At 33.2% G+C, this 16,999-nt stretch overlaps 1 protein-coding gene across 1 annotated transcript; it reads left to right on the top strand.

Annotated features, from left to right (window-relative positions):
• Positions 1-2,960: 2,960 nt before the first annotated feature.
• Positions 2,961-4,373, top strand: LOC123195261 (MDIS1-interacting receptor like kinase 2-like). The gene is made up of 2 exons (XM_044608917.1): positions 2,961-3,786; positions 3,870-4,373. The coding sequence occupies exons 1-2, from the start codon at positions 3,048-3,050 to the stop codon at positions 4,235-4,237; spliced, it is 1,107 nt and encodes a 368-aa protein (XP_044464852.1). The 5' UTR covers positions 2,961-3,047; the 3' UTR covers positions 4,238-4,373.
• Positions 4,374-16,999: the final 12,626 nt, after the last annotated feature.

The raw sequence follows: 16,999 nt of genomic DNA, 5'->3' as shown, positions 1-16,999 counted from the left end.
AATTGTCCAACCATTTAATCCACATGCGGCTAGTGTAACAAAGGTCAATGTTGCATCACCACTAAAACGGCTTACATGGGAGGAAATGCTGAAACGTAGAACTCAAGGTCTTTGCTTTAACTGTGATGAGAAGTTTACACCTGGTTATAGGTGCCAAAGACCACAATTCCTTTTATTAGAAGGTAGCACCTATAGCCATTATTCCGAAGATGAGGAGAAATCCGAAACCCAACTGGAAGGCCCAATCGGGTATTGATTCCTGAACCTTAAGGACAAGGTTCCTGTTCAAGGGGGAGGTATTGATGGGCCAAGGCGGTCCAAGAGAGTGCCCATTAAAAAAATACCTTGATTAATGCATGGAACGTGGAACGCAACTGCATGGAACATGTACATGTAATGCAAGTGCAGGGAAACGTGTACAGTGGACATGCAGAATGACGTGGTCTAGAAGCAAGACGTGGCCTGGAAACATGCAAGACATGGTCTGGAACATGTACGCACTAAGAGATATTATCTAAGAATTAGGAAAAAAGTAGTTACTTTCTTTTTTTTTGGTATTTAAACTCTTTTCCAGTTGATGCTTGAGGAGAATATTGTTTACAACAACAAAAACAAATCTATTAGCTTTGACTGGGACCTATCATCAAAGCCATCACCATGTCTCCCAGTTGCAATCGTGCGGTGTAGGTGGTGACGCTAACATTGCAGTGTTCGCCTGGGGCTAGCAGGGAGCTAGCGCACAGCCAGCCCGCGTGGGCGTCGGGGTTGCAGAGCGTGATGGTATGTTAGGATCCCAAGTAAGATATGAGACTTGAATCTTATATTGGAAAGTATGAGTAACTAGTGTGGGGTTTATATGGCCTTGAGCTCCTCAATCTCAATAGCCAGCTTTTGAGATATAGTTCTCCTAAGGTTCGTATCACTCTTATACTTGATGGTTTACACCATAACTGACAAATTTATCTACAATTAATTAATGAAATGTTGTCTTCTTTAAGAAAAAATTATCTAACAATAGTGATATCGGTTGTAAGAGGAAAGTGAGCATTGATCAGAAGCGTGGTACATGCTTTGTCTTAATCACTGCCTTCCACCAATTGTTCACCGTCACATATCCACCAACAACATTCTATTGAGCTTGGAATTGGAGAGATTCATTGCTGACTTCGGTTATTTTGGCCTGGAATAAACGATAATGGCAGGCGCATAGGGATATTTATATATATGTAGGTATTGCTCCAGGTCACTGCTTGAATCTCTAAATTTTCTTTGAATATATACTTCTTTACCAGCTTCATTTAAGCTAAATTATTTATATATATGTAACCATCTCATCCCTTTATAATTATACATTACTTACCAATACTACTTAATTATATTAATAAAGTAGGTGATCACAAATAATTGAATATTTTTTTAATTTTTAATTAATAAATTTCTTTGCATCCTCTAAAATCTTCAATAGTTTTTGTTAGCTTTCCTACACCATATGATCATGACCATTGTTATTACTATCTTATGATATACGATATATATTTTGTGATCAGATATGATACAGATAAAAAATGATACATATTTTAAGATGTATCCAATTAATATAATATAATACATTTATTGTATGATACAATAAGAAATTCTATAGAGTAGATGTCTTCATTGCAACAATCAATTATTAGTTACAAGAAATGAACATCAGATTTAATGAGCACATTGTGGAATTACTTGTTCTTAGCACTACTTTAGGTCCTAAGGTGGATTTAGGTTATTTAACATTGATGATATTTCCAAACTTGAAAATAAATTCTATCCCAATGATTTCATAGCGCATAAGTTAGGGCATTTGAGGATAGAGCTTCAATATTTTGATCTTGACATTTCAAATCATCTTGAATTGAGTGCAAACATCAAACATCCATGAATTGTGTTAAGGATTGGTAAAGATAAAGAAGGTGGCAATTTATCCATTAATCAATAGACAAATCAGGTTAGTTCTTACTCTTCTTGCATCAAGATACAAGAGAAAATGTAAAGAATAATTTTTTGAATGATAGTTTAACAATATATATTGAAAAGGAAATCACAGCGAAATTCAACATGAAGACAATCATTCATAAAGAAATTGACTGCTTTATGTCCAAAATGAGAATACAACATTCAGGTTTTTGTCCTTAACTTTTACATAGACATTTATATATGATTTTTAATATTCCATCATCGTATTACCTATGTTTTTTCTTTTTGGCTAAGATTATAATGTCAAAATTTAACTTGGTCCCTTGAAATTGAATCATTGTGAGGGGAGTCAGGATAGTAACCCAAACATTAATTGCCCCACCTCATACGTTGGGAGTTGGCATTGGCTTCTAGTCAACACGTAATTAAGAGGAAAATGGACCATAAGACCAGTAATCGCTAGGCGGGGCGTTTTTCCCTTTATGTGGACATGCGAGTAAAGGCCACGCTTAAGAACCATCCCAGAAGAATTTGATCTTTAAAACTGTAGTCATCATGGAGTTTTAATGGATCGCTGCAATTAGAAAATTAAAGAAATTAATTATAACTTCTGCTTTTGAAGGTCCAAGTTGTAAGCTACTATTGGGTATAAGTGCACCCATGGCAAGTTGATATGACCCAATTGCATCAACTGCCTTGGTGACAATTTGAGAGAGTTATTGGCAGTTGGCACTATTTAATATGTCACCATAATTGGGACAATCATAAAATTAGTGATTGGCTATTTCGTGAATGGCCAAAGTTTAATTGCCCCTGACCTTGGGAGTTAGCAATGGCTCCCAGTCAACACACGTAAGTGGAAAATGGACCAGAAAACCAGTAAGCACTACGCGGGGGTTTTTGGTTTTCGCGTGAACGTGTGAGCAAAGACCACGCTTAAGAACCATCCCAGAAGACTTTGGCCTTTAAATTTGTAGTCTTAATGGAGTTTTCATGGATCCAAAGAAATTGATTATAGCTTAAGTCCAAGTTATAAATTTCGAAGATCATTTAAGCAAAAAGTGCCCCAGGCGTGGTAATTAACACGAGCGATCATGAACTATTATTACTTTATAAAAGATCCCCTCATTTGCTTCATTATATTTTTTGTGCCTACCACTGTAATTTTCTCTCTAATTTTCGGATACTTTTTCCTTCTTAAGCGGAAGAATAATAAAAATGTTGAGCACACTACGAGAGAAACCCGGAATGGAGATGTGTTCAAAATATGGAATTATGATGGAAGAATTGTGTTTGAGGACGTAATTAAAGCAACTGAGGATTTTGACATCAAGTATTGCATTGGTACCGGAGGCTATGGCAGCGTTTACAAAGCACGGTTACCAGGTGGCCAAGTATTTGCTGTGAAGAAGCTTCACCGTTCAGAATCAACCTTCTTAAATAGTTTCCAAAATGAGTCTTATCTACTATCCCAAATACGGCATCGAAACATTGTCAGGCTTTATGGTTTTTGTTTACATAGACGATGCATGTTTTTGATTTATGAGTACATAGAGAAGGGAAACTTGTTCTGTTTGTTGTGCAATGATGAGGAAGCAGTTAAATTGAGTTGGAGCAAGAGGGTGAACATTATCAAGAGTGTAGCATATGCTTTATCTTACTTGCATCATGACTGCAGCCCGCCAATTGTTCATCGCGATATATCAAGCACCAACATTCTATTGAACTCAGAATCAAAGACCTTCCTTGCTGACTTTGGTTTGGCTCGAATTCTTAATTTTGACTCATCCAATAGAACCATAAGAGCAGGCACATACGGTTATATTGCTCCAGGTAACTGCAACTCTAATAATCTTTTCTTTAAATATTTCTTTGGTAAGTGAACTAATCTAATTGTTAATTTTGATATTTTTTAGAACTTGCGTACACTATGGTTGTGACAGAAAAATGTGACGTTTATAGTTATGGGGTTTTAGTACTAGAAGTATTAATGGGAGGCCATCCGGGAGATCTTCTTGCATCATTGTCATCTCCGTCTAGTCCAAATATAACGTTAACTGGTGTTTTAGACCCACGTCTTGCACCTCCATATGGTGGAAAGGTTTTGCAGAATATTGTGGTTTGTTTTGCAATGGCATTTGCATGCTTGAGTTCCAAGCCAGAATCTCGGCCAACAATGCAATGTGTGTCTAAAGAATTTCTTGCCGAAAAGCCATTGGGAAAACCTTTCCATGAAATTACTGTATCAGACCTCAGAAACTTGGATACGTTTTTGGCTGATTAATGTAATATTTAAGTCAAAAATGAATTTCCACCTATCTTTTTAAGGGTTTAATTGTATGTCTTTTAACTGATGTTTGCATCTGCAAATGTATCTTTTTTCTTGAGGAAATATAGGAATTATCAATTTCTTCAGCTAAGATCAATATTTGTATATTAGGTTTTTCTGATTATAAATTATTCTAAAATAACAATATGAGTCAAGGTTTTCAAAACCAGATCGGGATAAAAACCGTTTTAAGTACTGGTTTCGATCGGACCAGTTAAACCGTTTGAACCGATCGGTTGGACCGGAATTACAGTTTAGTCATAAAATCTGCATTTGTATATTGTTGCTTTGCTTACTGCTTCCCATACAAATACTCTTTAATTTTTATACGATAAGAGAGAATAATGTGGACGCCTTTATTAATTAAACCAAAGATCATTGCCTTGCTTTAAATTTGAAAACAATAAATACATTTATTGTACAAACATAAATTCATGCCATGCAGTTAAATTTGAAAAATTTTCAAAAGTTTTCCCAGCCTTAATTAAGCATTGATCCAAAAGTTTACAAAGCCCCCGTCGTTGCTTGAGAAGTCACCGGTCACAACAGCAACGAAAAATCGTCGTCGTCAGCCACCGTCTGAGCCGAAGAAGTCGCTATCAAACGTTGCACATATAGCAGTGAAACTGCTGCCTTGTGAGCCTGCAAACCAACACACCTCGGCGGCAACGTCGTTGTCGGCCGTCGTCGGCGAGGAACAGGAAGGAATAGGAAATTCGACCGTGAAATTTGTCGATTGCAGCAATTGAGATTGCATCTGCGTGCACTGCAAGGAACAAGAAGAAAAACAGTGTTTTTATATATAGCTTTGAACCGGATTCTGCCTGGACCGGGTTGGACCGTGGTTCTGGAGAGAACCGGCGGTTCAATCGCGGTCTAATCCGATTTTCACACTAAAACGATTTAGCCTTTAATAGTATTCGGCTACAGTGCCGCTTCATGGACCGACCGGTTCAATCGGCCAGTTTGGTCCGGTTTTTAAATCCTTGATATGAGTAATAAAATTCTATTAGAATAAACTTTTCAATAATGTGATATGCACGTTCTGTTATGGAAGAGTATATCATTCTCATTGTTTGATAGGATAGTTTTTGTAATACAAAATTTTAATAAGATGATTTATAAGTTTTTAAGTGGGCAATCAAAATAATCCATTTGGTTACATTCTTAACAACCCACCCCCCCTCCCAAAAAACGAAAAAACAACAACAAAGGCGTTACAAAATATCCTAACATAAATTTAAAACATTAGACTATCTTATTGCTAACACCAAAGTAAGGGGCAATTAATGTGAATTATATTAAATCAATACATTTAAAATTTAAAGCATACAGAGTTAGATACAAGCTAAGATTCTTCTTTCAACTATTAAGCAGTAGGAGATTATGTTACGAGCTTCATAGGTAAATTAATCAGAATAAAAGTTAAAGAGATTTTGCCGTTGTTAGGAATAGATCGGGTCGGGTGTGTGATGGGTAGGAATACTTACCATTATACTACAACGATCATTTAAGAATTTTCAAAGCAAATTAAAATTAACCGCTTTTAAGACATTCTTCTCTTTTAATTATCATAATTAATTTCATCATCATGGAAGTGAGAACAAACTGAAAATAGAAAGGTATCATGGAATAGGTTTAAATTTAGCAAAATAAAACGAAATTAAAAATCAAACAGTCGATGGTTACTTGGTGACACTGATCGACGACTTGTTCTCACCTCTAAGCCAACTAGGATTAAAATTCTTTTGTTAGAGACATCTCTTTGTCAAAGAGATCTAGAGAGGGGAGACATCGGTCAATGTTTTAGGGTGGAGAGGGGAGGTTATTGGCGTCAGAAATGGTGGCCAGAGATGTGAAGGAAAAAACCTTAGATTTAAGGTGCAAATTGTGACTTTTCAAAGTTAGAAAACTTTAGGTAAGAGTAAAATTATTAGTTTTTAAAACTTAGAGGGAAAAAAAATAAATTTTAGATTTTCATAATATAATTAGTAAAATGATGATTTTATCTCTATCTCTAACATAAAATTTTAACGATATTTGACCCATGAGTAGGTCTTTAAATTTTTTAAACTCTATAAATATGACTTTGAAAATACATTAAAATTTGGGTGGGAATAAGTCCTTTGACCTTAAGAGTATTACTTGTTCATACCCCAAACTAATAAACAGTTCCGTTTATTGGACAAAATAAAAAAATTCATTAAACTCATTCACTAATTTATCGTACAATGGTTTTCTTTTTTTAAACTTTAAAAAATCATACCTTTTTTAAACATGCAAAACCAAACTAAATCTCCTGATTTGTTATGAAAGAAGTACTAATGATACGTTTTTGTTATTCTCTTATTGAGCCTTGAAACATATATAAAATTTAAAAAGGGTAAATAACATTAAAAAATGCATGATAAATTGGGTTTTTTTTTCCCGCATATATCAAAAGAAGAAGATAAAAAGTATATCGTTTAAAACTCATCTTATCTAGGCTTTAATCATACCAAAAGTGGAATACCGTATACACTGGAACACCAGTAGGATTGAAGTCGATTCTTCGACTTCCCTTACTATATTTTTAGGTAATAAAATTATGTATATATATTTTTGTTTATATAATTTAGTTATGCAAATAATGTGTTGTCATCTAATTAAATAATTTTGAATTAAAGATAAAATAATACTCAATCACATAATGATACATTATCTATATACTCAAATTTTATATAAAAAATATGTATATATAATATTACTCATTTTTAGGGGGCTAATGGCTAAAAGATTTGACATTTCAAAAAACCATATTAATTAAGGGCAAAGAACTATTTCCCACCCAAGTTTTAATATAATCTCAAAAGCACACTTATGACTAGGGATGGCAACGGGGAGGGGCAGGGAGGGGATCTCAATCCTCATCCCCGACCCGTCCTCGCTACGGGGATGAAAATGATTCTCCGTCCCCTCCCCGAAAAGAAAAATCCCCTCCCCATCCCCTTCCCGTCCCCACGAGGAAAAATTCCTTCCTTGTACCCGAAAAAAAAATATTTTTTTACCTTGTAAATACAATATAAATATATTAAATAACAAAATTAAGCAAAATTAAAATTAATCTACTATTTCAAATATCATAAATATAATATATTAATTTCTTTAATATGTACAACAAAAACCTAAATAAATTTGAAAAACATAAATAATTTAAAACTATAAAAATATATTAATATTTTAAATAAATATATTAATATAAAGGGGCGAGGAGGGGAAGGGTCGGGGCGGGGAGGGGACACATGTATCCCCATCCCAGGCCCATCCCCGATTGCGGGGATTTTTTTTATCCTCGTCTCCGTCCCCTTCCCCATTTCTATCGGAGAATCCCCTCCCCGTTAGAGTCGGGGAGGGTCGGGGCCCCTAAAGTCGATTCCAAATTGTCATCCCTATTTATGACAGTTGAAAAACTCAAATATCTATCCATAGATAAACTTTTGTTAAAATTTTTTGTTAGAGAGAAAGATAAAATCATAATTTTCCCCCTAAATCCTAAAACCCTAAAAATTTATAATATTTCTCTCTTTAGTTTAGTAAACTAACATTTTGCCCCCCTAGGATTAATTTTAAAAAGTGACATTTCCCCCCATTCAAATTTCTCGATGATTTTCTGGCGAACAACAGTTGCTCTCTCCCTTCGGCACCTTCTCTCCATCCAAAGCCTTTTTCCTTCAATTGGATTTCATCTAAATTCTTTGAATCCAGACGAAACTCTTTGTTTAGACGACGAAGACATTGTCCAGACAAATAGTTGTCATCTAGAGGATGACGCTTCCAGACTAAGGGTTCGTCGTCTCTAGCATCCACCCTTGGTCTGGATGTGTCGTTGTCATCTAAATGATGATGATTTATCTGGACGATGTCTTCATCGTCTAGAAAAATTCAGTCAAAGGGAGAGGGATTTGAATAGAGAGAAGGCATTAGAGTGAGGGCCATTGTCGGGAGGGAGAGAGTAGACGTTGTTCACCAAAAAGTCACCGGCAAATTTGAATGGAGGGGAAATATCACTTTATAAAATTAATCCTAGGGGGAAAATGTTAGTTTTCCAAACTAAATGGGGAAAATGTTATAAATTTTTAGGATTTAGGGAGAAAATGATAATTTTACCTTTCTTCTAACAGAAAATTTTAACAGAAGTTATACATGAATATGTATTTGGGTTTTTTAACTGTTACAAATGTACTTTTAAGATTAGGCTAAAACTTATGTGAGAAATTGTCTTTTTCCCATTAATTAATGATAATTAACTTGTAAAGATCCTTAAAATTTTGTGAGAGGTACCTAAGTTTGTCCGGGTTTACCAAAATTGATAAGTTAGTACAATTATTTCACTATTTATTGTAATTATTGTGTGAAACTTATTTTTGCTTGGACAAGAAGAAGTGAAACCTTTCATCCAAGATAATGATCATATTATTCTTGTAGGACATATAATCCCAATCCTTTAATTATATATAGTTAATGCTACAACTCATGCAAATATGAGACCGCAAGACAAGCAATTAGCCACATGAGAACAAAGAATTCCAGGAAACCCTGTTCCTCTTATACTTTACAGTTTACACCATAACTGACAAATTTATCTCCAATTAATTAATGAAATGTTGTGTTCTTTAAGAAAATTTATCTTACAATGGTGGTGCCGATTGTAAGAGGAGAGTGAGCATTGATCAGAAGCATGGTACGTGCTTTGTCTGTCTTACATAATCACTGCCTTCCACCAATTGTTCACCGTCATATGTCCACCAACAACATTCTATTGGGCTTGGAATTGGAGAGATTCATTGCTGACTTTGGTTAATTTGGCTTGGAATAAACGATAATGGCAGGCACATATGGATATATATTGCCCCAGGTCACTGCTCTAATCTCTAAATTTTCTTTAAATACATACTTCTTTACCAGCTTCATTTCCAGTGCGCATTATCAATTACATTTCTAATATAAGTAGCTCTGGAGATTCGATGATTGAATTGGTCATTTCTCACAACATATTCTCAATCATTTAAGCTACCATAGGAATGCCACTTATTTGTAGATCAGGATGAGGGTAAATGGTGAAAAGAACTTAAGTGGCCAATTTTACTCTTTGGCATTTAGGAGACTATCTTCCTATTTCATCTTATGTTTTTATAAGGGAAACTGTCATCTTCTACCAAATCAGAATCATCTAGTTATTATGTAATTATCATCTTTACATAAAATTAAAAATAAAAATAAATCGCTAAATTCATGTTTGCATTAGAATTACTTCAGTATTGTTATTATTTGTTACAAAGATAACGAAGATCTGACTAAGGGAGTCCTCCCAATAATTCTCTTGTATTACCTTGTTATCTATTTAGAATAGGGGATATTGATTTTTTTACCTTAATTTGAGTCTATGTATATATTTATACCATACTTTTTACACCCTAAACATTTTTGCCACTTTATATATTAGAATACGTAAATTGCCCTTATCTTCAACCTTGAGAAACTAGACAAAGACAACATTATAATTTCTTTTTTTTATGCATTGCAGAAAAAGAACATGTGTAGATATTTGATATTAATAATTGAAACAAGATTTATATATGTGTTAGATAAGATCAAGTGAATTTAAAAATTTTGGAGTTTAAATTTAAAAAATTTTAAACTCAATTGACCTTATCTCTTTAAATTCTGGTTGATGTTAATTTCGTATTGAAGCATCACATAAAAAAATAATCCAATAAGCTACCTGTGAAGAGCATACAGTGAAGGTCTTGGCGTGAAACATAAAACATAGAATTTTGCATAGAATTTTACAGAGATTGTATAGAATATGAATATATTACAATGTATTAAACAAGCAAAGAATATTATAATGAATATATATGAATACAATGCACTGATTCTTACAGAGAATATAATGAATATGCAGAAGAATTTACTTGTTTGCTTCCATTTTTCTTTCATGTGAAAGTCTTGCTTGCTTCCATATATGTGCATGCTTTTGGAAATATTTTCTACAAAAGAATTTGCTTGCTTTCCCATGAAAGTATCTGCTTGCTTGCTTCCATATAGGATAAGACTTTTAAACATATATAGCATAGATCATCGGATTGCTTTCCCGTGCTGGAAGAAAATTCAGTAAATAGCTTCACTGATCATTGACAATGTCGACGTAATAGCAGAATGACAGGTGAAGTTTCGTTACAAAAACGGAAGTATAATTGTATCATACCAAATTTAATTCAGTCAGAATTCAATTAAATAATTTAATGTAAATCGCAATTTGATTTTGATTGAATTAATTTGATATTGAAATTTGTTGTTGGGTTGGTGGTAGAAAAGGTTGGTGGCAACACCAAGGCTTGGCATTGCTGCTAAGCTTTCTACCACTAACCCAACAAACCTTGCTTTATCTATTTCCTTTTTGTTGATTCCAAACAATGTGAAATCCTTTTTTATCCATTTTTTTTTTTACCTTCTCACTTATCCTTTTTTTTTTTTAAATGTTACTCAAACTTGTTAAATGTTACCCAAGTTGAGTAGAGTTTATTTTATGTATGCTAGTGATTGAAATCTTAAATGTAGCTGAAATGACATCTAAAACTCAAGTGTGGTAATCTAAAACTAGGACTACAATTAGTTATCTGAAAATATTATGAACACTTATTAGGAAGATAAATGGAATTTCATATCAAATTTAACAGATTTTATGAAAAAATTCATTTTAAATTATAACTTTAAAATGAAGTTGATGCCAACCATATTACTTTAATGATAATCTGGTTTGTTTGATTAATCTTTAATTAAAAATGATTGTTTTTCATTAATGTAATAAACGAATTAATATATTTTTCAAGCAGTTACAATCAACTATTAGGAAGGGGTGTACAGATTCTATGATGCATATGGATTTTGAGTGCACATGTTGCTTCAAACAAAGATGGATATCGTGACTATAATAAAAAACAAACTCACGCTTACTTAAAGAGCTATTTTTCGGACACTTATTAGATTTGGCGGAGCCACAGTTTAGTGCTATTTTTATGTATACAATGTTACTTCGTATGATTATCCGCGATAACCCAATGAAAGAAATATGGTTCAGATTAAATGGTCTTGAGTTTTGATTCAGTGTTGTTGAGTTTGCGCTAGTCATTGGTCTGATTTTCGAGGAGGACATGGAGGTGTCCAACTATATTGATTGCACAAAGATGTCTCGATTGAGAGAGGAATACTTCTCAAGTATTAACAAGTTGTTATCCTTTAAGGAGATCGATCAAGTAGTTAGTGATCAAATTTGAGGAGACAATTACGAGAATGTAGTGAAGCTCACAATATTGTATTTTGCATTTACGGGATTATTAGGGGCAGACAACAAAACAAAAATACTTGATCATTTTTTTGCATTTAGCTAACAATTTAGATGTATTTAGTCAATACCCATAGGGGATGGTGACATGAAATAAAATAGTTGAATCGATACGGAAGGGTATCCATAACAAATATCAGTATTGTGTTCAACACTATCCATCCTACATGAGTCCACCTCCAATGCTTAGTTACAATATTTTGGGATAAAGTTAACATTTACACTAACAATTATAAATACTAATTGTAAATATTGTAAATTGTGCAGTATTGGATTTATAAGATGATTCAGAATCTATCGCCTTATGTTCGTCTGTAAGCAAATGATCAAGTCCCCTGTATCCTGAAGTGGAAGACAACTATACTATTTGTAGGATCGAATGACCTAAGAGGGGGGTGAATTAGGCAATTTAAAACAATCTTTACCTAATTGGAGAATTAGAACAATTTATTCAAATCAATTAATATTGCCTATTCTTAATCCAACTTGTGAGAATAACTAAAAATATTTCAAATAACCAACACAATCAAAATAACATAACATAAAGTATGAGTTTAAGGGAAGAGAAAATCAAACACGCGATGTATAGTGGTTCGGCTCAACCCGGCCTACGTCCACTCCTCCAAGCTTTCTCCCTTGGAGTATTCCACTAATTCTTGGTTGACTAAACCTCAACCAAGCTTTTCTTCGCAACCAAAATAGCTTCCAAGGTGCTATTAACCTTTACAAATGTTAAAACTCAATTTCTCTCACTAGAAATTTGCTAATCTCTCCAAGAGTGAACCTCACTCTTTTATAGCACGAATTTTAGTATGAAATTGAAATATAACCTCTCTCAACAGTGTATATGAAAGTTAAAGCTTAGTACAACCTAATGCAAATGAAATTACAAAGTGTATGAACAAGGGTTTTGATTAGAGAGAAGAGTTTGCAAGTCAATAGCTCAAAACAAATTTGCTCTCAAATATATGAAAATTTTTGGTGGCAAAAGTTCTTTTCGAACGAAATTGATTGGGTTTATATAGGGGAAAATAAGGAAAGTTACCATTGTGCACAAAGATAGTCGTTTTAATTTTCCAAAAAATGCACAATTCGGTCGACCGGATAGAATTCGGTCAACCGGATGTGACGTGGCACTTCCGTGGAGCTTACGTGGCACTAGCCGTTGGAAAAATTCAAACCAAAATACGGTCGATCGAATTTAATTCGGTTGACCGAATTTCTGAAGCCAAAATACATGGCTTCTGGATAATTCGGAAGCTGATTCGATCGGTGAAATTCGGTCGACCAAATTTTATTACATTTTACCCCCTGGATTTTCAAAAACTGTAATTTGACCCCTAAAACTTTGAAAAGTGACAATTTAACCCAATTTTGAAAATTCTTTCAAAACCAACTTTAAGATATGAAAATGTAGTTCACAAAACTTCATCATTTTAAAAGAATTAATAAACTTTGGTGAAAGAATTGGCTTAAACCAATAAGTTTGAAAAACGACATTTTAACCCAAAATGTGAAAGATATGAAAATGAGTTTTCAAATGAGCTATCCCATGCAAATAAATATTCTAATCAAAACGAATGCTCTAAATTACAAATATATCTACCTAACACTTGAGTTTTTCTTCAAATCTTCAATAATTCTTCAATTGACTCTTCTCTTTCATTTCCATCTTGAAACTCCTTCAAGTGCATTAGATAAATCCTTGCAATCTAAGCTCACACTCAAGTAAAATCATTAGTCAATATGTTTAGGGACATATTAGTTTGTTATCATCAAAATAAGAGCATAATGACTCCTCAAGTCAACACTATTGACCTGAGATGACATATCGATACTTTGGGACACTCCTTCGGTAAATCGCTCATTGATAGATTTATATTTTATCATTTCATCTTTCATTTTATTAATTTTTATAAATTTCCTTCATATTCTAGGAGGGGATTACAATTGCATTGTGTTTGACTAAGACTGAGCATAACTTTGAGTGATACATACAGGCTCTAGACTTTATGGGAGAATAGGCACCATTGACATCATCAGATGATGAGTCTACAAATTTAGACAATAATGATAACACCTAGTTGATTTGTTCTGTTGCCTTTCAGACAGCCTCTAAAAGGTCTTCACAGTCCTCAATTGCTAGGTCTCAAGTCCCCCATGTCCCTATGACATCCCCCCCAGTATAGATTTTCCCTACCTATATGGCTAGCCCTTAGGTTTCCACTACTTATGTATATATGTCTTCATGATGAGGGTTTCGACCCATTGTTCCTGGGACTTCTCATATTAAACAGACATCCCCTCCACGAGTGTCATCCTCCTGTACTGCATACCCTCGAGAGTCACATAGGGTCTCTCATGATGTACTTGTATCTTTTCCACAAATGTTTACCTCTCATGCCTCCCATCCTTGAGAGTATCAGAGGGACAAGCCTGTAAGACACTTAATTCACATGACTTCGTGCATAATGGTGTATTGTACAACCGTCTTCAACAAATCTTAATGGATCATAGAAGAGTCATTAACTTTCAGATGCAATAACATCTCGACTAGTATACTACAATGATACGTGTCGAGTAAGAGCAACATACATTGACGATTCATGGAGAGATGTAAGGGCAAACATCGATGCTTCGTAGGGAGATACAGGAGTAGCAGCAACAATAAGTATCAGTGTTTAGTAGGGAGATAAAATAGTAGTGGCAACAACAAGCATCAATATTTCATAGGGAGATGTAAGAGCAATTGTAATAGCACGCATCGTTGCCTCGTAGGGAGATACATGAACTCTAGTCCTTGTTAAAAAATTGAATTACAAGACTTGAGAATTTGTATGTTCAGACATCAAGATCAGTACAGGTTTTTATCCACTATACTTTTTTTTATTATTTTAATTAGTTTTATTATAAAATAATAAACAATATCTTTCGTTAAAGAATAATAACTTCAAAATGAAAAAAATCACAATAACTCACACAAACAACTAATGCTTTTATAGCAAACTGATGCGTAAGACCATGCATGAGCAATAAATCCAAAACTAGAAAATACTATTCATTCTAAATTGCACTACTTTACAATTGTTTCAAATTAGGACCCAAATGCAATACCAATGCAGTCAAGCTTTATACACACGTATTTATAATGCATTAAATCATCACATCATCAAGTGATGTATAAATATTGATCAAGGCAAGGTAATAAAAAATGGAAGAAAAAGATAGTGGTAATTTTGTAATTTTTTATGCAACTCTCTGCCAAGACAAGGAAAACAATACACACACTAAAATGACACCAAATTGGAATACAAACATAACCAAGGCATAAAAGGATAAATATAACAATCTTGGCACTCCACCACCACTCCCTAAACACGAGAGAATGGAAAAAGGAATTGAAAGGAATGGAAGAAAACAGACAACAAAAATTCAAGGGGGCCCGAGGGAGTTGGTAACGTTAATGCCAACCTATTCTTCATCTGGTTTTTTTTCTAGATGTGAATTTTCATACTTTTTAACCACCAATACAATATTATAACAACTTTAAACAATAAAAACAACATGAAATCACAATATTAAATAATCTAACAATATAAAATCACAACAAAATTATATTTCACAGGAAGTCATAAACATGAATCTATCATATATTATTTGATTTTCAATTGTTCATCAAGAAAACACATAACATATGGGCTTAAATCAAGATTGACTTGAATGTGGATGATTTTGCTGTGAAATCTTTGTAACAAATGTTAATTTTCTAAATAAATTTAGCAATTTTCATCTTTCCCTCCCTTGTGTCTAAGTTGAATATTTTATAATGGTTTTCTCACAGGTTTTATTGTTCAATCACAAGTGTCTTCTCTATTGAAGAATTTTTTTCATACTGTAAAGATTCCTTCCTTATTAGAAATGGAAAAATGTTGTGGTATCATATTCTCTCTTTCTACATGAGTTACATCAACAAGAGTATTTTAAAGAAATGGAAAACTGTTATGGTATTTTTATTTAGGCTTTGAGATGAGTGACATATATGTATACACAGTTAAAAAAAAGGGTAAAAAATTCAATATCCCTTTAGAATATTTTCTTGAACTATTTTAATCATAGTTAGAATAATGATTCCACTTTTTTTTTTACCTTTTTATCTTTTCAGTAAGCTAACAATGCAAGTTGACTTGAATAGATTTGTCGTTTAAGGCTTTAGGAATTGTAAAGAGGTCAAAGATGAAGAAAATTGTGCTTTCTTACTATTTATTGGCCAATGTAATTCGATAGCTTACATTTCAAATATGTACACTTCGAGGACATAATGAAAGTTTAGATTCCCTTACCTAGAGGCGTCAGTAGGTCAGACCCATTTTGATGAAATCCATTGTGTTTATGGGTTGTGTTAAGTTTTAGACCCACATAGTAATGGGCTTTTGAGTCAGGTTAACACAAAAAAACTTAAGGCCCATAACACAACCGTATAAATATAGGGTTATGCTAGGCCAGACCCTTAACGAGCCAACCTATAGGCCTTTACTCAGCTAACTTGTTAATTTTTAATTATTTAAATTATATTTTCGTTAGGAAATTAAATTGTGATTATAAAGAAGATAAACTTATTTATAATAAGTGAATTGAGTTTTCATGATCAATCTCACCAATGAGAGATCTAAAACTTGAATTTGGTTGAAATACTTTACTTAGTGTTTATTCATAGTGAATAAAGAGAGTGACTGATTATATTCTTTTATATATGGAAAACTTTTACACTTCGGAAAAAGTCTCACATTTAAAAGAATAAAATTACTTACTTTCATCATCTAATATAAATAAATGTTTAATATCATATTTCAACTAAACTAAAATTTTAGTTATCTCATACATGTGAAATTAATCTAAAGAACTCAACTCATTTTTTTTAAGTCTGAAATTTTTATTTCTTATAAATATTTATAATTTTTTATATTATAATTATTAATTAATTAATTATGTAATAATTTTTTAATTATGTCATGAATAGTGATAGGCCAGGCTTGCTCACGGGTTTGACACAATTTACTACAATAATAACAGGCCATGCAAATTTTGTGTGCTTTGGGTTGGGCTGCAGGTTAGCTCGACGCAATTGATATGTCTACTTTCAATCATGGAAATTTCTTAAACTTATAAAGTTGTCTTCTTACAATGAAAATATATATACAGATTTATTATTATCATTATTATTATTTTCACTTTGCATTTGTCCTTACTAAGTTTTTTTTCTTTTTCAAGTTTGCTTCCTTCACTAACTTTTTTTTCTTTCTAAATGAGCAAATTGCAAGTGTTGTACAAAATTC

The sequence above is a fragment of the Mangifera indica genome, chromosome 13 (assembly GCF_011075055.1).
Source record: "Mangifera indica cultivar Alphonso chromosome 13, CATAS_Mindica_2.1, whole genome shotgun sequence".
Lineage (NCBI taxonomy): Eukaryota > Viridiplantae > Streptophyta > Magnoliopsida > Sapindales > Anacardiaceae > Mangifera > Mangifera indica.
Note: the sequence above shows the minus strand (reverse complement) of the source record. Positions and strands in the feature narration are given on the sequence as shown.